Source organism: Pecten maximus, chromosome 4, assembly GCF_902652985.1.
Source record: "Pecten maximus chromosome 4, xPecMax1.1, whole genome shotgun sequence".
Taxonomy (NCBI): domain Eukaryota; kingdom Metazoa; phylum Mollusca; class Bivalvia; order Pectinida; family Pectinidae; genus Pecten; species Pecten maximus.
In genome coordinates this window covers 19,729,151-19,753,827 of record NC_047018.1, presented here as the reverse complement: position 1 = coordinate 19,753,827, position 24,677 = coordinate 19,729,151, and the positions used below count along the sequence as shown (strand labels likewise).

The following is a 24,677-nucleotide window of genomic DNA, read 5'->3' as shown; positions in this document are numbered from 1 at the left end:
CAGCAGCACACCCCACCCGGTTACATTATACTGACAACGGGCCAACCAGTTGTCCCACTCCAAATATGCTGAGCGATAAGCAGGAGTAGCAACTGCTATTTTTATAGACTCTGGTATGTTTCGGCAAGGGGACAGAACCCAAAACCTTCCTCACAGCGGCGAACGCTCAACTAAAGGCCAAAAGTGAGGCATTGTCAAGGGAGACATTAGGAAAAAGAAAGTTATCAAGAAAGAAGAGAAAAGATAAGATCCCAAGTTTAGTCGCCTCTTATGATCATGCAATGGGGGCAGCAGGTACAATTCTTACGCCCTACCTGCATTTGTAGTCATCAGTGATAGCGTCTCGTAGTTGTCAGAGGTGGTGTCTCCTTATTGTCATTAATGGTATCTAGTGTTGTCTCTTAGTCGTTAGTGGTGTCTTGTTCTCGTCAGTGGTGCGTCTTGTAGTTGTCGGTGGTGGCGTCTCGTAGTCCTAGATCAGTGGTGGCGTCTTGTAGTTGTCGGTGGTGGCGTCTCGTAATCCTAGATCAGTGGTGGCATCTTGTAGTTGTCGGTGGTGGCGTCTCGTAGTCCTAGATCAGTGGTGGTGTCTCCTAATTGTCAGTAATGGTTTCCAGTGTTGTTTTGTAGTTGTCAGTGATGGTGTCTCCTAGTCATCAGTGATGTCTTGTTATCATCATTGATGGTGTCTCTTAATTGTCAGTGATGGCCTCTTGTAGTTGTCAGTGATGGCCTCTCGTAGTGATGGTGAAACTTTTGTGGCTGCCCTCAGTACATTTGAAAGTATTGACTTCATTCAAGACCCCAAAAAAACTCACACAATTCTTGCAGAATATATTTTCCTGAATGGAAACAATTTCATTAAAATGGAAACTGATTTAATGAAAAATCCACTGCTTAAATCTGTAGAAATGATAATGTTTTGCAGTGTCCTCATTATATTCGGTAACGAGATTGTGTTAATGGTATTACAGTCGTCTCCATGGTGACTGTACTGGTGTGTATCCGATGTGACAGCGCAAGTAATCACCGACATTACCACGTATCGATTAAAGTGCCGAATAACGGACAATTTTAACTTAGACAGGATATAACGGACATGAAGTTTTTTACTGGAGCATGATGATTTGTGAAACGTAAGAAAAATAATAGTGTCTTTTTGGTTATTTCCTAGCACCTATTGAGATGGCATGTTATAGGCCCAGAGTCCATTATGATTCCCAAGGATGTATTTAATGAACAGAGACCGCATTTTTAGACATGAAGTTTTCATGATGCGTTAGGTTTCCTGAATGCGTGCCAATACTGTTTTATTTGCAAGATAGGGGAGATTGTCTTTCGCTCATTGTAAATGGAAGTATATTGACGTGTCCAGGCTGTTGATGATGCAGGTCCTAATTCGTCTCCTCTGATGACCATTTCTAGAGGTAGCTTTGAACGATGCCTTTTTATTAAGCAATGAGGAAACATTATACCTGTACAAACATTATACCTTTACAAACATTTTACCTGTACAAACATTTTACCTGTACAAACATTATACCCATACAACATTATACCTGTACAAACATTTTACCTGTACAAACATTATACCTGTACAACAATACACCTGTACAAACATTATACCTGTACAACATTTTACCTGTACAAACATTATACCTGTACAAACATTATACCTGTACAACATTTTACCTGTACAAACATTATACCTGTACAACAATACACCTGTACAAACATTATACCTGTACAAACATTTTACCTGTACAAACATTATACCTGTACAACAATACACCTGTACAAACATTATACCTGTACAACATTTTACCTGTACAACATTTTACCTGTACAACATTATACCTGTGCAAACATTATACCTGTACAAACATTTTACCTGTACAAACATTATACCTGTACAAACATTATACCCATACAACATTATACCTGTACAAACATTTTACCTGTACAAACATTATACCTGTACAACATTTTACCTGTACAAACAGTATACCTGTACAACATTTTACCTGTACAACATTTTACCTGTGCAAACATTATACCTGTACAAACATTTTACCTGTACAAACATTATACCTGTACAACATTATACCTGTACAACAATATACATGTACAAACATTTTACCTGTACAACAATACACCTGTACAACATTATACCTGTACAACAATACACCTGTACAAACATTTTACCTGTACAACAATACACCTGTACAACATTATACCTGTACAACAATACACCTGTACAACATTATACCTGTACAACATTATACCTGTACAAACATTATACCTGTACAAACATTTTACCTGTACAAACATTATTCCTATACAACAATATACATGTACAAACATTTTACCTGTACAACAATACACCTGTACAAACATTTTACCTGTACAACAATACACCTGTACAACATTATACCTGTACAACAATACACCTGTACAAACATTTTACCTGTACAACAATACACCTGTACAACATTATACCTGTACAACAATACACCTGTACAACAGTATACCTGTACAACATTATACCTGTACAATCATTACACTTATACAAAAAAAATGCAGCTCTGTCTGAAGAATGATTAGAATTTGAGACATCTCTACAAACATGTCTTTTGAACCTATATATATATAAAGTTCATGACTTTATGATATGAATTAATAGCAGCCTTGATCTCCAGTTTGTGCCCCAAAGGTGCATAGGTTATACACCTGTGCATAGAACTTCAATCAACAATGAGAAAGTCCTTGATATGGCAGTGAGTGTTGTGTTTTTCATTTACAAACCAATCAAATTAGCTAGTGCTTTTGAACATGAACTAAAAATAAACACACCAGCCTTTACAGTGATCTTGATCAAGGTTACTCTTGTATTGTCACGACAGAAAGAGGTATAGGCTGGTTTGGCAGTTTCCATAGCGTCTTTATCAACTTGAGTGCTATTTTATGTCTTAGGCTCATGTGAAGTCACCTTGGTGTGGGTTTAACGGAATAGAACATGACACCTGATAATGATAAATAACGTGTTTCCATGAGAATAAACAATATTTTCCAGTAAAAAATATCGATATTTGATAAAAGCTGATCTTCTGGGATCAATGAATGCCCGAGATCAATGGTAACGTATTTATAACCAGTTACAGGATAGAAGATAGTTTCTGTTAGGCAGCCACCATCGTGCTGATCAGGACAGGAAATTAAAAAATCTATGTATATTAATTTGTTCCAACACTGACACTGACAGATGTTGGATTGATATGGTGGATCCACAGGCTGGTCATGGATTACCAATGGTTTGGGTGATTTGAATTACAAAAAAATTACAGACAAAATTGGGTAGGATTGTAATTTAGCTTTTTAAGGATACAGGTTGCTCTTCAGTCATTCAATGTTGTTTCATAAGATGGTTGTTTGAATGATATGTGTTTATTGTGGTAATAATGTATTTCCAATACGTTTGTTTTTTTCTGATAAAAGTAATTACTGAAGCAAACATTCCTTTATATATAAAGAAAAGAAAGATAATTATTAGAACCCCCCCCCCCCCCCCCCCCCCATACACACACACACACACAAAAACACATCTCTCAATGATATTCATTTTATTACTGATGTTGAACAAGGACGTTTTATACAGGGAACTTGAAAATCACTCACCTGGTCATCAGTAGTGATGGGACATCGGTTGAAAATCTGTTTCGATTATCGGATCGCATCGGATAGGACAACCGATGTAGTCAACCGATTAATAATTGGTTAAATCACAAGTGTTTTGTTTCAGTTATTAATCATCATTTTGTTATGTAATGTGTATCAATAATTATCTTTTGTAAGTGTAATTATTCCTATTTCTTAGTTGATGGTGCACATGAATGTATGATTGAATGATTAAGACAGTTACAACTGTACTTTTGGTCAACAGCTATGACTTAAAAAATAGATATTAATGATCCAAGAAGAATGAAGTCCAGTAAAAGTATCTGGATTTCACAGATTTGTGTATAAAACATGAAATTGTCCATGATTATATACTTTTGTTAATAAAGTGACATTTTCATTTTCTACATGGTCTTTGTAACTTTTGTTCATTGAATTCTAGATGCAAAAGTAGTAGAATACAATATGAGCAGGTACACATATAAAATCAAGAATTACAAAAGAGCAATGATGCGATGCCATAGAGCTTATATCCCATTGAATATGCATTGATGGATATTGCCATTATTTGCATTGGATATTTACATTGTAATTGTACCAGACTACCAGTGTTGTTTTTTTTTGTTTTTTTTTATTAATCATGCATGAAAATGCAATTATTAGCGCTTTTAATTTGTCTACCAATGGCCAAATAGTTGGGACTTCCAAAACTGACGAAGAAAGTTTCAGAAACCTATTTATGAGAAAAAATATTACAACTAGCAAAGTTTTATTCAACAGATTAAGTAACAACTAATTAACAAATCCACTTTCTTTGATTTAACAAAAATATAAATTGGAAACATAACTTAACAGTTCAGTGAATAAATGTTAATTTCAAATATTGTGGTAAACCATAAATGTATCTATTAATATTACAGTATGCAATTACAAAATATAAATAAAAATGTGCTTCTTTGTAGAATGTAGATTGTGTATTGCCTATTGCGAGATTATATAAGTATGCAGGGATTGAGCAATGTGGCTGGACTGTTTCCCTTATACCTAGCAGAAACATACCTCATTACTCAGCTAATATATATAAAATATGCTAAAACTTATCATTAAGAAACCAAATGATTCCTCCAGGGCTACTTATTATCGAAAATAATAAACAGATGGAGTCATTTTATAAGTCTTTCACTATCTAATACTATCAAATACCGAAATGTAGCTACTTGTATTTTTGTAACATTTCTTACAAAGTCGGCAAACAGCGACCGTCATGTCAAGGTTTTTTCTAGAAGGACCCCATTCTTTTTTTTATTTTGCGAATGCATATATATTCCATACTTTTGACTTTGCCTTTCCAACCCCGGGTGGTCGAATTATAAGCTCTGTATCAGTATCCGTTGTAGTGGCAATTGCAACGGAGTCGTCGACGACGAGGCAGCCGTCCGCCATCTTTATTCTAAGGTTATAACATTAGAGTGACTTCCCTTGATTCGGACGCGTTCGATGATCGATTCTTGAAAAACGGAAATCGATGGTCGAAATCGAAGGTGCATTCGATTCGTCAACCGATTATAATCGATGATCGGCGCACCACTAGTCATCAGGGCCAGTGTTAGTGTGCTATTTGTCTATCATTCTTTCGACTTATATCACATAGAATGAAAACAGAAAAAAATAACATCTGAGCAAAAAATTTAGAAGAAATTGTTGTTTTTTTTTAGTACTTTCATATAACAGATAATCGAGTTACTTAAAATCATTGACATTTACATTTAAAAGTGAATTATAGAAAAATACCACATACTAAGATTTGGACGAGGGAATTGATGATTCGAGTGAGTCGATTTTTTGGTGTCACTAGTCCTGTGTCTATAGCGTTTTCAGAAACTTTTCCAGACCTCTGGTTTGTATGACCTTTTCTTTTCAGTTATGAAATTTTACATGTTATTGAATTTTTGAAAGTATTTTCAGGATGTTCTTTTCCTTTCAAAGGACCACAATGTACAATTATCTCTAGAATAAAGTAGAAACTAGTCTACCTGTGTTGTTGGGTGGTTTTGACAATAGATGGTTAATATGTGAGGTGTGTTAAAATTTTGGGGGTAAAGATATGGTTGGCATTGCATTAAAATGGATCCTCACCAAAGTCAGAAACAAGTCTACTCAATTAATTCTGTTCTTTTTATTGCATATCACTTCTCTCCGTATTGTATGATATCAGATGATTGTTATAATATTGTGAGTATAACATCGAGTATAACATCAGATGATTGTTATAATATCATGAGTATAACATCAGATGATTGTTATAATATTGTGAGTATAACATCAGATGATTGTTATAACATTGTGAGTATAACATCAGATGATTGTTATAATATTTTGAGTATATCAGATGATTGTTAAAATATTGTGAGTATAACATCGAGTATAACATCAGATGATTGTTATAATATTGTGAGTATAACATCAGATGATTTTTAGATGATTACAAGCAGAATCCAAACGCTCCTGGAGCAGAAATATAAAATTCATCAGATGTTTTCCAGATGTATAAAAATTCATCAGATGTTTTCCAGATGTACTGCATGGTAACACGACAAAACACTGAGAAAGAAAGTAAGGCCTGCATGTCTATTAAATACTTATAAAAGTTAAATCCACATGTGCATACCTGCATACATGGTTACATACAGCTGGAGGGTATTAAACCAAAGTTTAACGTGCCTGCAGTATACTCACAACAACGGATATTAATTGGAATAAAAAAATCCATGTATTGAACTAGTTAAGTTCCTAGGGATTTCTACCTGTGCGTGTTGGTAAGGGAGCAGTTATTGGCAGAAATTGATTTATTGATCACTCCAGTAGAGATACTAGTAACTCGGGTCCTGAGATGATCGGCTCGAGTTACATAATGATTACAATCTGACTGTTTACTGAGGGCGGGGAGTGTGGGCTTGTCTCCTCCAAGGAGAATATACCTGTGTGCAGGTACACATACAGACAGTTGGTCCTTTACTGGAAATCTACAAGGGGATTCAGTATCGTCAAGCTTTACTTCACTGGAAATCTACAAGGGGATTCAGTATCGTTGAGCTTTACTTCACTGGAAATCTACAAGGGGATTCAGTATCGTCAAGCAATATGTGGCACATAACTTTAGAATACTTCTTAGGAGAAAAGTGATTAAAGGGAGACAACTACTACTGTCTTTACAGTTGTCACTGTAATCAGTACCTGTGTTGACGATGGGAAACAACTCTGATAGCATTATCAGTAAATACATCCTCATTATAGGAGTTACTCCCTCCTCTAAAGCAAATAGATAGAAAACAAAACTACCATATAAAACCTTCCAACATAACAGCACCCACTCTTAAGTATCATACAATAGCTGTCAAATGTTAGTCTATTGGGTATCACTATTATATACAGATCTGAAACACAATTACAAATTGCCTGGTGACAGGTGTCATCTTTAATTTTTATTTTGTCAATTAGAAATAGTGGAGATATGAATAGACAACACAGGGGATATTTACAATGTTTCTGCCCTCCATCCCACCAAATCCCCATCCCTGGAGCCAATAATTATATTCCCCGAACGAGGTAGGGGACTTGTTGTGATTACTCTGTTTCTTCTTCTTCTTTTGGTTTACTTTTGAATGGAACTTAATGAAACTTGACACAAGGGTTCATCCTGGTCAGGGGGTGTGCAAAAGACCTTTTGTTTTCTGATCAGTCAACCAAGGCGGCCGCCACGGCCTCTGATTGGTCAAATTTATGATATTGTCTGATTTTGATCAAATTTGGTATAAAGATATATTATTGGACATCGGTCACTCTCGTAACCTCGAGATGACCATCATTTCCTGGCCTCTGATTGGTGGGCAATTGTACGACTGGGGGAGGGGGGAGGGGGGAGGGGGGGGGGGGAGGACTTTTGTAATGTAGTACTTGCTATTATTATTGTTATTCTTGTTTCTTTCATTTCTTCCAACACAGAAAATCTTTTCTCAGAAACTACTGGGAGGATCTTCATGAAACTTTACAGACATACTCATTAGAGGCTGGGGATGTGTTTTTTTATAGATTGGAAATCCAAAATGGCCACCAGAGCCAATTTTTGGTTTTGTAGTTTGGTCACCAATTTCGGTAAAAATTGGTACATAGGGGTTTTTAGTGATGCCAAATAACATGGTAACATTTTCGGAAAGTTTGGTTGCCATGGTAGCAAAATGGAGGCCTCTGATTGGTCGAAATTAGGAAATTGTCTGAAAGTGAAAATTGGTATAGATAGGTTATGAGGGATACCAAACACAATGGTATGACTCTGGGAGTGTTTGTGGGACATCTGTAATGGTCCCCATTACAATCAGTACTTGTTAAAAAATTTTTGTCCCAACCAACAATTATGACTTAGGATCAACATAGGAAACTTAATATGCATATAAAAGACACCTTGTAATTTCCCGTTTCTTAGTGAGTATGGGTTCATATTGTTAAAAAATGGTTCAATTAATTCAGTTAGTGCTCCTTTACACAGTCCTGTAATAATTCTAGCAGCCTCCATTGAAAAGATTCAAGAAGTGCTGCATCCTGCTGTGTACAATTATCAAAAAGTATAAACATCACCATATTCTAGTGTGAGTCTTATGTAAGCAATAACTATGATGATTAATGTTTTAGGATTCATTTTATATTTGACAGACTTTAATAATTTTATACATTTACATTCTTTATTAGAGATAAAGTTGATATGATGATGCCACCTACCATCTTCAGAAAAAAAATAGATTCTTATGAACTGATACATTTCTTCAATTTCGTTTTGGAAATGACTTCAAGGGAAATAATAATGCTTTTTCGACTAGATGTTAGAGATTCAGTTTTAATGGGATTAAAATTTATGTCCCATTTCTTATACCATATAAAGTAGTAGCTGCATCAATTGGATTGTTATGAATTACTTTAAAGGGAAATGTGTTTTCAGCAAATAGTCTTTTCTCATTAGTTATTCATTCAGTAATATCATTTGCTTTTGATCCTAAGTCATAATTGGTTTACTACGGGAAATAAGATGTTATTAATGGTGTAAGCCAGGGAGCCACTCTGTCCTATGTTAAAATTTTATCCATGTACATTTGATTATCCTGTCAAATTTCAGGTTGATCCAAAAATACCCCTCTCAAACTGAATATCATTCTAGGCCCATCAATATCATGTATGCCCCTCATGAGATACAGAGGTTTTACTAGCTCTGTTAGGCATTGAACTGATCAGGGTATTGGACCTCATTGGTATACAGTTCCATTCCTCATCCATTGAACTGATCAGGGTATTGGACCTCATTGGTATACAGTTCCATTCCTCATCCATTGAACTGATCAGGGTATTGGACCTCATTGGTATACAGTTCCATTCCTCATCCATTGAACTGATCAGGGTATTGGACCTCATTGGTATACAGTTCCATTCCTCATCCATTGAACTGATCAGGGTATTGGACCTCATTGGTATACAGTTCCATTCCTCATCCATTGAACTGATCAGGGTATTGGACCTCATTGGTATACAGTTCCATTCCTCATCCATTGAACTGATCAGGATATTGGACCTCATTGGTGTACAGTTCCATTCCTCATCCATTGAACTGATCAGGGTATTGGACCTCAATGGTATACAGTTCCATTCCTCATCCATTGAACTGATCAGTGTATTGAACCTCCTCATTGGTATAAACAGTTCCATTCCTCATCCATTGAACTGATCAGGGTATTGGACCTCATTGGTATACAGTTCCATTCCTCATCCATTGAACTGATCAGGGTATTGGACCTCATTGGTATACAGTTCCATTCCTCATCCATTGAACTAATCAGGGTATTGGACCTCATTGATGTACAGTTCCATTCCTCATCCATTGAACTGATCAGTGTATGGGACTTCATTGGTATACAGTTCCATTCCTCATCCATTGAACTGATCAGTGTATTGGACCTCATTGGTATACAGTTCCATTCCTCATCCATTGAACTGATCAGGGTATTGGACCTCATTGGTAAACAGTTCCATTCCTCATCCATTGAACTGATCAGTGTATTGGACCTCATTGGTATACAGTTCCATTCCTCATCCATTGAACTGATCAGGGTATTGGACCTCATTGGTCTACAGTTCCATTCCTCATCCATTGAACTGATCAGGGTATTGGACCTCATTGGTGTACAGTTCCATTCCTCATCCATTGAACTGATCAGGGTATTGGACCTCATTGGTGTACAGTTCCATTCCTCATCCATTGAACTGATCAGTGTATTGGACCTCATTGGTATACAGTTCCATTCCTCATCCATTGAACTGATCAGGGTATTGGACCTCATTGGTGTACAGTTCCATTCCTCATCCATTGAACTGATCAGGGTATTGGACCTCATTGGTATACAGTTCCATTCCTCATCCATTGAACTGATCAGGGTATTGGACCTCATTGGTATACAGTTCCATTCCTCATCCATTGAACTGATCAGGGTATTGGACCTCATTGGTAAACAGTTCCATTCCTCATCCATTGAACTGATCAGTGTATTGGACCTCATTGGTATACAGTTCCACGTTAATTGGATGGTTCGGCCTTCATCTTATCCTTCTATCCAACTTATCCCATAAATGTTCTATCGGAGAGAAATCAGATCAACCTGAAATTTGATGAGGGTACTGAACATATTCATGGATGAAATTTTAACAAACCCCAGTGGTCTGCTATCTTTCAATTACACCATAATTATATTCTATAACATCTTTTCATTACCCCTAAACAGGGCAATCTCTAATTGCATTTCTTTAAGTATGTATAGCAATAATACAAGTTTGTATTCATGTATTATCTTTGTAATTTGTTTTAAAGATGTCAATATCATAAAGCATCAAATAGACAATGGTTGGTATTTATATACAGGTATGTATGTATCTGAATATTTCCATTGGGTGGTCTTCATATGCAGGTATGTATATAGAGAATACATGGTCAGTGTCTTAAAATATAAGCTGTATTTTGGCGAGGGTAAAGAAAGACAAAAGTGGCGAGCTTTGGCGAGCCACTTTTGTCTTTCTGTCCCGAGCCAAAAATACAGCTTATATTTTAAGACACTGACCATGTATTCTATTTATCCTGCAACAGTCATAAAAGTAATCATCAAAAATAATCAATTTTATGTGAAACAGTGTCAAAAATGACATCTGTATTTGGTGGTCTTTATATACAGGTTTGTTTGTATATTTGTACAATGTATTTTAATATGGTCTTTATATTCAGGTTTGTATATACATCTGTATTGGATGGTCTTTATATACAGGTTTGTTTGAACCGTTTTGTGTTCTTTATGTACAGGTCTGTTTGTTCTTCTGTATATTTCCATTATGTGGTCTTAATATACAGGTTTGTTTGTACATCTGTATATTTCCATTATGTGGTCTTAATATACAGGTTTGTTTGTACATCTGTATATTTCCATTATGTGGTCTTAATATACAGGTTTGTTTGTACATCTGTATATTTCCATTATGTGGTCTTAATATACAGGTTTGTTTGTACATCTGTATATTTCCATTATGTGGTCTTAATATACAGGTTTGTTTGTACATCTGTATATTTCCATTATGTGGTCTTAACATACAGGTGTGTTTGTACATCTGTATATTTCCATTATGTGGTCTTAACATACAGGTGTGTTTGTACATCTATATATTTCCATTATGTGGTCTTAACATACAGGTGTGTTTGTACATCTATATATTTCCATTATGTGGTCTTAACATACAGGTGTGTTTGTACATCTATATATTTCCATTATGTGGTCTTAACATACAGGTGTGTTTGTACATCTATATATTTCCATTATGTGGTCTTAACATACAGGTGTGTTTGTACATCTGTATATTTCCATTATGTGGTCTTAACATACAGGTTTGTTTGTACATCTGTATATTTCCATTATGTGGTCTTAACATACAGGTTTGTTTGTACATCTGTATATTTCCATTATGTGGTCTTAACATACAGGTTTGTTTGTACATCTGTATATTTCCATTATGTGGTCTTAATATACAGGTTTGTTTGTACATCTATATATTTCCATTATGTGGTCTTAACATACAGGTGTGTTTGTACATCTGTATATTTCCATTATGTGGTCTTAACATACAGGTTTGTTTGTACATCTGTATATTTCCATTATGTGGTCTTAATATACAGGTTTGTTTGTACATCTGTATATTTCCATTATGTGGTCTTAACATACAGGTGTGTTTGTACATCTATATATTTCCATTATGTGGTCTTAACATACAGGTGTGTTTGTACATCTATATATTTCCATTATGTGGTCTTAACATACAGGTGTGTTTGTACATCTGTATATTTCCATTATGTGGTCTTAACATACAGGTTTGTTTGTACATCTGTATATTTCCATTATGTGGTCTTAACATACAGGTGTGTTTGTACATCTATATATTTCCATTATGTGGTCTTAATATACAGGTTTGTTTGTACATCTATATATTTCCATTATGTGGTCTTAACATACAGGTGTGTTTGTACATCTGTATATTTCCATTATGTGGTCTTAACATACAGGTTTGTTTGTACATCTGTATATTTCCATTATGTGGTCTTAATATACAGGTTTGTTTGTACATCTGTATATTTCCATTATGTGGTCTTAACATACAGGTTTGTTTGTACATCTGTATATTTCCATTATGTGGTCTTAACATACAGGTGTGTTTGTACATCTGTATATTTCCATTATGTGGTCTTAACATACAGGTGTGTTTGTACATCTGTATATTTCCATTATGTGGTCTTAACATACAGGTGTGTTTGTACATCTGTATATTTCCATTATGTGGTCTTAACATACAGGTGTGTTTGTACATCTGTATATTTCCATTATGTGGTCTTAACATACAGGTGTGTTTGTACATCTGTATATTTCCATTATGTGGTCTTAACATACAGGTGTGTTTCAATATATTCATTTGACTTTTACTGTCCTGTCCTTGATACTGATAACCTGTGTAAACACCTATAATACATTCACTTATCATTTTACACTACATAATATGTGATATGTGATCAGATTACTTTTGTTATTTATTTTCTTTTTTTTTTATTTTCAGGTAAGTGGAATTTTTAACATTTGAAGGCTGGTTTTATCTGACAGAGGGAACGTCAAGTACTGGTCAGTGGTATTTTGCTTGCAACTTTTCTTTTTGATGACTTGATTGTTTTGAGTCATGAATCTAAATACTTGACAAAAAAGGGTGTCACAACCTTTCATTAATTTTTGTGTGCAATTGTACATAAACAGAGTTTCAGTGTCCAGTTATGATAGATATTTTGTAAGATTTTGGGATAATTCTCCAATGTCATGACAACAATAACCCTGTTGTCCTGTAGGACTGTGAGATATCCTCCAAGTCCATAATAAAAATAGCTGTTGTTTTGTAGGACTGTGAGATATCCTCCAAGGTCATGACAACAATAACCCTGTTGTCCTGTAGGACTGTGAGATATCCTCCAAGTCCATAATAAAAATAGCTGTTGTTTTGTAGGACTGTGAGATATCCTCCAAGGTCATGACAATAATTGCCCTGTATTGAATGTCCTGTTCGTTTGTGAGATATTCTCCAAGACCATGATTTAAATAACCCTGTTGTTCTGTAGTAATGTGAGATATCCTCCATGTCCATGATAATAATAGCCCTATTGTCCCTCTGAGATTATGGGATATCCTCCCTGGCCATGCTGAATAGCATCGTTTCCATGTAAGATTGTGGGATTTCCTTCGAGGCCTTGCTAAAAATAGCCCTGTTTCCCTACAAGGCCATGCTGATTGGCGTATCATCACAGGATTCCTTACCAAGTCATGTTCATACAGTATGACTGTTTGGGTGCATTAATCATTGCAGGATATTCCACAAACCCGTATTAATAGTGGGCACTGTGAGGTTACGCACATTCGACGGCTTGTTATACTTAGAGGTCAGATCTTTAATTTTTTCCTCAGACACTCTCGAACGAAGTCCAGTGTTTGCAACATTTGCCAGTGTATCATTGATGGCTGGACCTGTTTTGTCCTTATTCTCCACAAACTCTGTTAGCGAGTTTAAAACACTTTGATTGTCGAAATCCTGTGTTATGTCGACAGGCGACTCATCCTCGCTACATTCTGAGTCCTCGCCAGGCGTCATCGAGGGACCAGCAGGCCCCATTAAACGATCTAATGCGTTCGAAAAAGTGTCATCGTTAGTTGCGGTGTTGTTAGTCGTTTGACAATCAACTAATGAGTCCATCCTGGCCTTCAAAGCAGCCAACATCTCCCCTTGTTGGGCGAGAATGCCGGAAAACATGTCTATGTTATTTCCGGAAGCGGAAGACGTAATGCCGGTCTCGTGATTTCCCGTTCTAATCTCGCCAGGTACATTAGCATAATTACGCCGCCTAGCGGCAGTGACGTCATGATCTGGGTCAATGTGATTTGCATACTGCCTTGATGAAGATGGAGGTGACTCCGCCATGGTAGTTTCCGATTGCGACGAAACAGTCTGAGTCCGCACTGCCAAATTGTATCTCCGCAACGGTGGCGGTCTAAATTCTTCTGAAATTTCAGAATGATCAGACATGATATCTTCTTCAAGTTCATGTTCAGGGGCTATGATGCCCAAGGCGGGTTGAATGGCTATGATGCCTTGACCCTTTCGTGGCTTCGAGTTCAAAGGTTCGTCAGCCATGACGAGCACAACACAAGTTGAATGTAAACAAAGTCCACGTGCTCAGAAAATCCAGCTCCGTTTGCCGAAATGGCAACACGAAAAGAAGCAATGACACTTCACTGTCACTATTGCTAAGTTCAAAGATGAGCTAAGCCACAAATCACGATGAATTAGTAATTAAAAAGACAGAGAAAAACAAAGCGTACACATAAACAAAGAGATCCTCTAGTCCTGAAGTCACGTGACCCTCTACGTCATCTCATGTGATTCCTCAGCATGTTTGATTTGAGAAAATGTCTGTTTTTTTTTATAATGTTCGACTTACAAAAAATGTTCCTTTTGACATCCTTATATATGTATTATTTATACAGATGTAAATCTAGATGGTAGGGATGAGTTTCTTTAGATGATGTTTTTTAACACCCTGTGACATAGTAAATGTCACATAAAATAAATACATGTACTTATTTTTGGCCTCACTGACCAGGCCTTATGTTTCACAGAGCCTTACAGAAACTGTTCCAAGGGAGATAACTTGTTAAGTCTGTATCAAGGTTGAGTATGTAATGTATATAGGGACAATATGTAGGAATGGAAATTAAAAGATAGATCAGGGATAATAGGTAGTGGGGCCTTATTGAAAACTATACTGATAAGCCTGTGTATAAATATAAAGAGGATATTGAATGGTTTTCCTTTTGAATATAACTTATATTTCACGAATTTGACAGAATATTGATATTTTCATGAGTGCGAAGCACGAGTGAAAAATATTGATATATTCTGTCATACGAGTGAAATATGTGTTATATTCAACGGGAACCATTCAATTTTCTTTTTATTCCATTTTTATGCTCAAAAGCTAAAATAAAAACATCGAAAATATTAATAGTGTCAAAAAGTGCGGGAATCAGTAACATATTAATTCATGAGTAACTCTTTGTGACGTTACTTCACATCAATTTGACGACGCCATTTTGAAAAGACTGATCAGCGCAATTTTAGCATTTTCTGCTGTTATCTGAGAATCTGTGCATGAAAATACGAAAAACTTATATTTTCAAAGCAAAATCTGACATTCTTACAAAAGTTTTATCAGTTTGATTAATTTCTATACTTCACTGGTAAAAATGCAATAAAAGAATTTATTTATCTAAATTAGATCTTATGTGAAAGAAAGGAAGAACAGGAATATTATACAATATTACTGTGTCAACTGTGATTTAAGGCTCTGTACGGGCTGTCGTAAACTATAGACAAACATCCACGACAGATAAGGACTCGAAAATAAAAATACGCTGAAAATTGATTCGTCACTATGGAAACTATCAATGAGGGACAAGTCCAACAGCATTACGACAGACATTTTTATCGAGATACGATAATGACAAAGGATGTTTGATTATAACTTGATAATCTGATGATAACACCCATATTGTCTTGTCAGACATTTGGGCGAAGGATCAATTAGATTTCGAGGAAAAGGCAAGATGCCAACAACCAGCATTGATCTTGATCATCTGTGATCTTGAAAGCAACATTGGGAAAAGAGCTTTTTGTTGATGTTAGATGGATTTTTTGTGTTCAACATATCAGGGAAGAGTTTGAAAGACGAAAAATTGACTTAGGTAACGTGATTTGTATAATTCTAATAGAAATGTGTCCCGAGTCTTGAATCTGCTTGTGACAGGATAATGGTGTTATGATAAAGAATAGACTCCAAATTTCCCAGGATTTATTTGTTCTGAGTTGTGCAGAAAATATCTGAAAGGGAAGACATAAAACTATAAGATAACAAAGAAAAGACCAACATAATAATAATGAAACTCAAAATCGGTTAAATGATCGCAAATACTTAAACTTGTTTTGTCTTTATCCTAGTCATATTTCTCCTCGAAATAGACAGTTGTTTTATTTCTAATATGGTATCTCATCTTACTACTGACTACTTACTGAAGTTAATTGAGTTAAGGGAGGGGTTGATTTGGAAAGTGTGAGAATAATTCACTTTTATCTAGCAATATATTGTCATTGCAGAGATTAGTAAATACTTAAGGTGGAAATAACTACAATGTCAAGCTCTGGCTTTTGTTCTTGAAAATAGAGACATGTAAGTTTACAAATGTTACTGCCAGTATGTCTTTAAATAACCTTGATAATACTTAAAAAATGTTTTGTTAATTATAGTTTTAATATTGTAAAAGGTTGATTTAACCAAGTGTGTTCCTCAACCAAAGTCATTAGTTGTTATTCATATTAGGTTTATTATGTTAATATTGCAAAAAGTTGATTAAACCAAGTGTGTTCCTCAACCAAGGTCATTAGTTGTTATTTATATTAGGTTTATTATGTTAATATTACAAAAGGTTGATGAACCATGTGTGCTCCTCATTTATTATGTCATAAAATATTGACATGTTTCAATAGCGATTGGTTTCATACGGCAGCTTTTTGATTTATCAAGGACAAAACTGTAAAAAGTGCAATAAACATCAGGTTTTAATGAAAAAGTTTGATTTCATTGTCGGTGACATCAATTTCACTTCTGATAGAAACATCAATGAGGTTCTCTAAGTGACACCCTGGAGAATGTTAAGATATAATACACTTGGATTGAACTTCATGATGTGTGATTTTGAATTTTCCATAAATGGTGTGAATATGGTGGACTTTTAGTGTTTTTGAGCTAACTTCCTGGCTTTGCTGTCGTTAGAAGTCACATACACAATATGATTAATTGTACATTCTTTATAGACTGTGTACTAATGTCCACGGGTTGATAAAAGCACAAAGTGATTTCAGTCACAAACATCTTTCTAATATAAAGAAGGGCCTAAAATGAGTGTTGATGTTCGTGCAATGATAGATTATATATACATTCACATTTTTATTTCCTATGAAAATTAAATAAAACATTAATTGAATAAGATATTATTTGAATTCAAGGGAAAACAAGATAAAAAGCATTCTTCAAAATGTATTTTCAATGCTTCATGTCTATATAGCAAGGATTAAATTGGAAGGAAACATTCTACACTACTTATAGACTTCGATTGAATCAATGTCAAATTTTGTCTTAGATCGTAAATATTTCTTATTACATTCTGGAGGATGCTAATTCTGAAATCCTTAAACCAAATTTCCAGGTCATTATATCAAAATGTCAAGGTCACCTTGATTGATGTTGATTTAAACATGTTAGTTTGTGTGGCTGTAAGCTTTGATTTCAGTTACATGTACATTATTACTCCATCTGAATGTAACTTAAATGTTCACATTCTATTCCACAAATGAGAAACTTTCCTGCTGAGGAGATTCAGCTTTTTATCTGGCTTAGAGAAGCTGATGTAGTGGAAATATTCACGAGGTTTGGTCCCATTAGCCTGCCATTTAAGGAGAGTGGGTTTGGTGTTTGGGGCCTGTCGGAGTTGAACACCTCAGTAATTTCCGAACCTATCAATATTCATTTAATGTTGTTCTTGTCAGCTAGAATGTTTTTGGTATTTGTTTTACATGGCTGCATCACCAAACAGCTCCATTTCTCGTTTTGAAATCATGAAAAAAGTAAATACGAATTTGATCTTGGGATGCAGCCAGCTATTTAATTAAAAGAATTGAGGGGAAAATAACAATATGTTATTATTATCATTGCAATTCAATACTAGTGCCTTGGGAAAGACAGTCCCTTCCAAAGACAAAAACCTCTTGTGATTTATCTAGCATGAAAAATTAAGCAATATAACATTGGTTTCCAAGACAGGCTCTGCGTGATGTCTGTAGTAGCTTGTGCGCCAGTGTTCCGTGGCACAGCGAGCAAATCTATCTCTGTTACATTATGGACCAAGATGGAAGACTTTGGGCTTCAATTGTTATTTACTAAAAATATACAGAGTGGAATTGGCGAAAAAAAAAATTGAAATCCTGATTTAATCAAGATTTTATTTGTTTGAGAAAAACTTTGGCGTCAGTTTGAGCGTATTTGGATTAGATTTCAGTTTATTGATGTTTTTTATATGGAATTGAGGTTAACAATCAGTTTAAATTTCATTAAGCTGAACGGAAGTTCTGGAATAGATCAATGCAATAGTGCAATTGTAGGAAGATTTTACCAATCCTAAAATTTCTTTTTGAAATGTTTTAACTTGATTCTGAAGTTGATGTTGATACTAAGTATCTGCCTATTGCTTCAACTGAAGACAGTGATAAGATTTCCTGCTGCTTAGATGTTTAAAACATAATATGTATAAATTGGATAAAAGTTAGTCTTGTGATTTGTTTGATAAAAGCTAAATACAGTAAAAGCCTGAAACACGCTGTTGTAAATGTAGTTCTCCACTTTTTTGGTTTCAATTACGCAATCATGCAGGAATAGCTACTTGTATAGATAATAACATGTGTAGCTCACAGCCTCTCTTAATATTGTATCTTTAGGTTATACAATCCAAATAGAAACCTCTTTAAAAGGCATTAATTGTATTATAACATTACACGATACAGATACAGATTATACATGTTCGACCAGTATTATAAAGATACAGATTATACATGTTCGACCAGTATTAGAATGACTGATAATATTAACTGTTTGTGATTCAAGTAGAAGTATTGTTTACCTCCCTGTGAACTAACAGTAAACAACATGCCCATAGGACTTATGCATGAAATAGTCATAAAAACATCGCTGGAGTGAAGTTTTCCCACAACAAATGAAGGCTGAATGCCAGCGTCTGACAACCTTACTCAACTGTAAATTCAGTCATCTGTGTCGAAGTTTATACACATTCATCACTTCCTATTACCCATATACAGTAGACAGTCCCACTTCCCGTCCTCATCCATACCTTAATATCAGCATTTGTTTTTGTCGGAAAATTTACTTGTCAGCTTTCACTGATATGAAGCTTTCAGGTGGTGGACGAAACAGAAACCCTGAAGTGACCATCAGGTAAGTGTCTGTGGTCATTCTTGACCATTGCTATTGTATCTAGTGGCCTTGTACATTTTAGGATGTATATCCCATTTATCATGATTCTAAACGTACCTAGCCAAGTGGAGCTATAAGGTATTACTAATATGTTATAATTCCATGCTACCGTAGTTATCCTGCTATAAGCTCAGGGACGAGATTAAGGATGCATATGGATCTATCATTATTCTAAATATACCAAGCCAAGTGGAGCTATATAGTATCACTAATATATTATAATTCCATGCTACCGTAGTTATCCTGCAATAAGCTCAGGGATGATATATAATCTCAAAGATTTCAGTTGACTTTATCAGATATTGACAAAGCATTTGTATACACTGACTGACCAGCAAGAGATATGAGTAGTATTATTAGCTCACCTGCCCGAAGGGCAAGTGAGCTTATGCCGTGGTGCGGCGTCCATCGTCCGTCCGTCCGGCGTCAACTTTTCATTTAAATAACTTCTTCTCAATAATCAAGAGGCCCATGCAGGGACTTGATATTGGACCTGTAGCATGCTGGGGTAAAGGGCTACCAAGTTTGTTCAAAGAAATGACCTTGACCTTCATTCAAGGTCAAATGGGTCAAAAAGGCTATAATCTTCCAGCAAGTTCTTCTCAATAACCAAGAGGCCCAGGGACTTGCTATTGCGCCTGTAGCATGCTGGGATAAAGGGCTACCAAGTTTGTTAAAATAAAGGACCTTGACCTCCATTCAAGGTCACATGGGTCAAATAGGCTTTAATCTTCAAACGACTTTTTCTCAATAACCAAGATACCCAGGGACTTGATATTAGGCCTGTAGCATGCTGGGGTGAAGGGCTACCAAGTTTGTTAAACTAAAGGACCTTGACCGTCATTCAAGGTTACATGGGTCAAATAGGCTATAATCTTCAAGCAACTTGTTCTCAATAACCAAGAGGCCCAGGGACTTGATATTTGGCCTGTAGCATGCTGGGATGAAGGGCTACCAAGTTTGTTCAAATAAATGACCTTGACCTCCTTTCAAGGTCACATGGGTGAAATCGGCTTTAATCTGTAAATAATAATTTTGCGATAGCCAAGAGTCTCTGAAACCTGATATTAGGCAAATATTATGCTGGAATGAAGAACTAGAAAATTTATTGATATGAAAAACCAAGCATACGCTGATATTTGAATAAAGAGGTAATCTGCATAGTACGTGTAGAAATGACCTCAATCAACTTCAAAGTTGGTGTAGAGCCAGGTGAGTGATACAGGCCCATTGGGCCTCTTGTTATCATGTATGGGGGACTTATTGCCAAATAATTATGGTAATATACTATGTGTTGTGTTATATTACCTGATAGTTACAGTAATATATTCTGTGTGTTGTGTTATATTACCTGATAGTTACAGTAATATACTGTGTGTTGTGTTATATTACCTGATAGTTACAGTAATATTACTGTGTGTTGTGTTATATTACCTGATAGTTACAGTAATATACTGTGTGTTGTGTTATATTACCTGATAGTTACAGTAATGTATACTGTGTGTTGTGTTATATTACCTGATAGTTACAGTAATGTATACTGTGTGTTATGTTATATTACCTGATAGTTACAGTAATGTATACTGTGTGTTGTGTTATATTACCTGATAGTACAGTAATGTACTGTGTGTTGTTATATTACCTGATAGTTACAGTAATGTACTCTGTTGTGATATATTACCTGATAGTTACAGTAATGTATACTGTGTGTTATGTTATATTACCTGATAGTTACAGTAATGTATACTGTGTGTTGTGTTATATTACCTGATAGTACAGTAATGTACTGTGTGTTGTTATATTACCTGATAGTTACAGTAATGTACTCTGTTGTGATATATTACCTGATAGTTACAGTAATGTATACTGTGTGTTATGTTATATTACCTGATAGTTACAGTAATGTATACTGTGTGTTGTGTTATATTACCTGATAGTACAGTAATGTACTGTGTGTTGTTATATTACCTGATAGTACAGTAATGTACTGTGTGTTGTTATATTACCTGATAGTTACAGTAATGTACTCTGTGTTGTGATATATTACCTGATAGTTACAGTAATGTATACTGTGTGTTGTGTTATATTACCTGATAGTTACAGTAATGTATACTGTGTGTTGTGTTATATTACCTGATAGTTACAGTAATGTATACTGTGTGTTATGTTATATTACCTGATAGTTACAGTAATATGTTCTGTGTGTTGTGTTATATTACCTGATAGTTGCAGTAATGTATACTGTGTGTTGTGTTATATTACCTGATAGTTACAGTAATGTATACTGTGTGTTATGTTATATTACCTGATAGTTACAGTAATATGTTCTGTGTGTTGTGTTATATTACCTGATAGTTGCAGTAATGTATACTGTGTGTTGTGTTATATTACCTGATAGTTACAGTAATGTATACTGTGTGTTATGTTATATTACCTGATAGTTACAGTAATGTATATTGTACTATGTTACAATTGTGAACAGCTGTTTCATATAGAGTACTTACATGCTGGTTGTTGAGACACAGCTTCACAAACAAATATGGTTGAAAAGATGTTTATGCCTCGGGCATAATAAATGATTAAAGTCTACAATCAGCAAAAATTTTAATTAGGGAATCCCCTTAAGGAATGTTTTTAAAAACTTAAGCAGATGCTTTAAACCTGTGTAACCATATCTGTTTACCAACTTGATGGATGTCATGGTTATGGTCTAAACTACGAACTATTTGACTGAAAAATCTAATTGACAAGATCAATTAAGTTTGACAGTCAAGCTGAACATCCATGACCTAGTATGAATGTCGTAAAAATGTGACAATATTTGCATGACATATCATAAGGCAAGTGCTGACCTGTGGCCTAAATGCATTATGTCATATTCTAAATGTCATGCTGTTGGTCATAGTACAATCTTAATGGATTATAAAGTGATACTATTTGGTCTAAAGGTTAAAAGAAGTCATGATCCATAAATATTTCTTAACGCTTTTGTTTTGTCATCTTCCAAATGTGTTGTGTTTTCTGTCAATCAATGGTGCCTGTTTTTAAGTGCTCAAGCTAGCACTCTCTACCCTGACGTCATACCTCTACATAAATGGACAAAGGTTATGTATGATCAAATGTTAAACAGATTTGCTATACCGTTAGTGAATACGATAAAACTACATCTGTGTTGCTGCACCAGAGTCTGTAGGTGTTAAAAATTATATGCTTAATGTCATCATCTGGTAAAACATTAGCATCTCATTTCTTCATTATCAGGTATAAAGGTTTAAACTTAAACAGGATATAAATCAAGTTTATCATTTTATATCAAGCAAATTAAAGTAAATTTGTTCATATTTGAACTGAAAAATGTATGATTAAAAATTATCAAAATGCAGTATAAAGCTGACAAGTCGTGGATGTTGTGTTTACATAGTATTCAAGTAGCCTATCAGTTTCATTGCGCAGTCTTGCACAGCTTCCATGTTTTATGTAAAATGTGTATTTGTGTAGGACTTACACTTTTGTGATTTTGTTTCATATTTCATGTAATTTGGTATCAGGTGATGTTTGACGCACGTAGTCTGCATGGCAGACCGAGAAGTGTATGGGTACTTTTGTATGCACAGGGCTATAATGGACAAATTATTTGTGGTAACATTGTGTTCAGCTATGTATATAATAATAATAGTACATGTATCGCTTTCATGACCACAAATGTATATTGGCAGTTTAAGTGGGAAAAAAAAGTCTTGATTATTTTGTAATAAACATGATACAAACTGAAATGAAATAATACAATACAGCAGAATTTGTATGGTGTTATACATGTAACATGTCCGACATGCACTGTCATCACTACCGTATTTATCCTGTTATATTCGCAGGGGGGGGGGCAACATATCCAATTTTGCTTAAAGAAGGGGTATATATATCATCCGATGGTGGGTCCTTCAAGTCACCCTGCTCCCATGATCCATCTGTAGTCTATCCATGGTCCATTGTCTGTCCGTTTGGTTGAGTATTGTTTAACATCCTATCAACATCAAAGGTCAGACCTCCCTTGTGATTCCCTAGGCCTCTAGTTGTGCCCATTCAATTTTGAGCCTGATTGAGAAAACATAGTGGCTGATCAGCAGCTATCTGGGATTTTAGCAGATGATGTTTGTTATTGCTATTTCTTGAGAAGTGCTGGAGCGATATTTTCCAAAATTCACTTGTAGGTTCTCCTTGGTCCCTTATTGTGCTTATTAAATTTTGAGTTTAATCTGGAAAATAAAATTGCTGACAAGCAGCCATCTCAGATTTTGATAGTCGAGGTTCCTTATTGCTATTTCTTGAAAAGAACTGGAGGGATATTGATCAAACTTCACTGATTGGTTCTCATTGGTCCCTAGTTATGCCTATTCAATTTTGAATCTGATTGGATAAAGAAAAATGGTAGAAAAGCAGTAATATCTTTGATTTTGACAGAAGAAATATTGTTATCATTATTTCTTGATAACTATTGCTCTATCTTGATATGTAGATTCCAGGGGGTTCTTAGTTGTGCTCTTTCAAATTTGAATCAGATCTTTAAATCAAAATGACTGATAAGTAGGTTTCGCATATTATCAAATGATTAAGAGGAAGTGGGCAAAGTAGAGAAAAGATCTTTCATATGACCAATAAAGATCATTTAGTGGTTGGCACCAAGATTTTTCGAGGATCTCTACTGAACTGCAATCTTATAAGACATCAATGGATGTTACCAGCCATAGGTGTGTTTATTACCAAACAAGGGTTTACAGCTGGATAAATACTGTTATAACCTGAACAGTTCTCCATATACTTGATGGGGTTTGGATGAATTCTGTAAATACCCTAAAAAATTGCCCATATATTGGATGATTTTTCAGGTTTTAAGAGACAAACACACTGCAGTGTTATATACTGACAATATCAGAATTTCAAACTTATAACGCTGCAATGTTGCCGACAATATCAGCATTTCAAACTCAGAATGCTGCAATGTTACTGACAATATAAGCCTTTCAAACTAAGAACGTTGCAATATTACTGACAATATAAGCCTTTCAAACTAAGAACGCTGCAATATTTCTAACAATATCAGTCTTTCAAACTGAGAATGCTTCAACTGTATACTGACAATGGTTCACTTTTTGTCCATTTAGTAATTTGGCATAATTCAAATTTGTCAAAAATAACTTGATGAACACTGACACATTTTAAGTATTTAATGGCCTGAAAGCTCTTA

At 35.1% G+C, this 24,677-nt stretch overlaps 1 protein-coding gene across 2 annotated transcripts in view; it reads left to right on the top strand.

The window, feature by feature from the left end:
* The window catches only part of LOC117325438 (cAMP-specific 3',5'-cyclic phosphodiesterase 4C-like), a 343,137-nt gene that overhangs the window by 59,795 nt on the left and 258,665 nt on the right, over nt 1–24,677 (top strand). Inside the window, exon 1 of one of the 2 annotated variants that reach the window (XM_033881648.1) lies at nt 19,289–19,396. The exons of the other annotated variant lie outside the window; for it this stretch is intronic. Within the exon in view, the coding sequence (XP_033737539.1) occupies nt 19,347–19,396 (50 nt within the window). The 5' untranslated portion in view covers nt 19,289–19,346. Of the gene's footprint in view, nt 1–19,288; nt 19,397–24,677 lie in introns of those variants that run through there. 2 annotated transcript variants of the gene reach the window in all.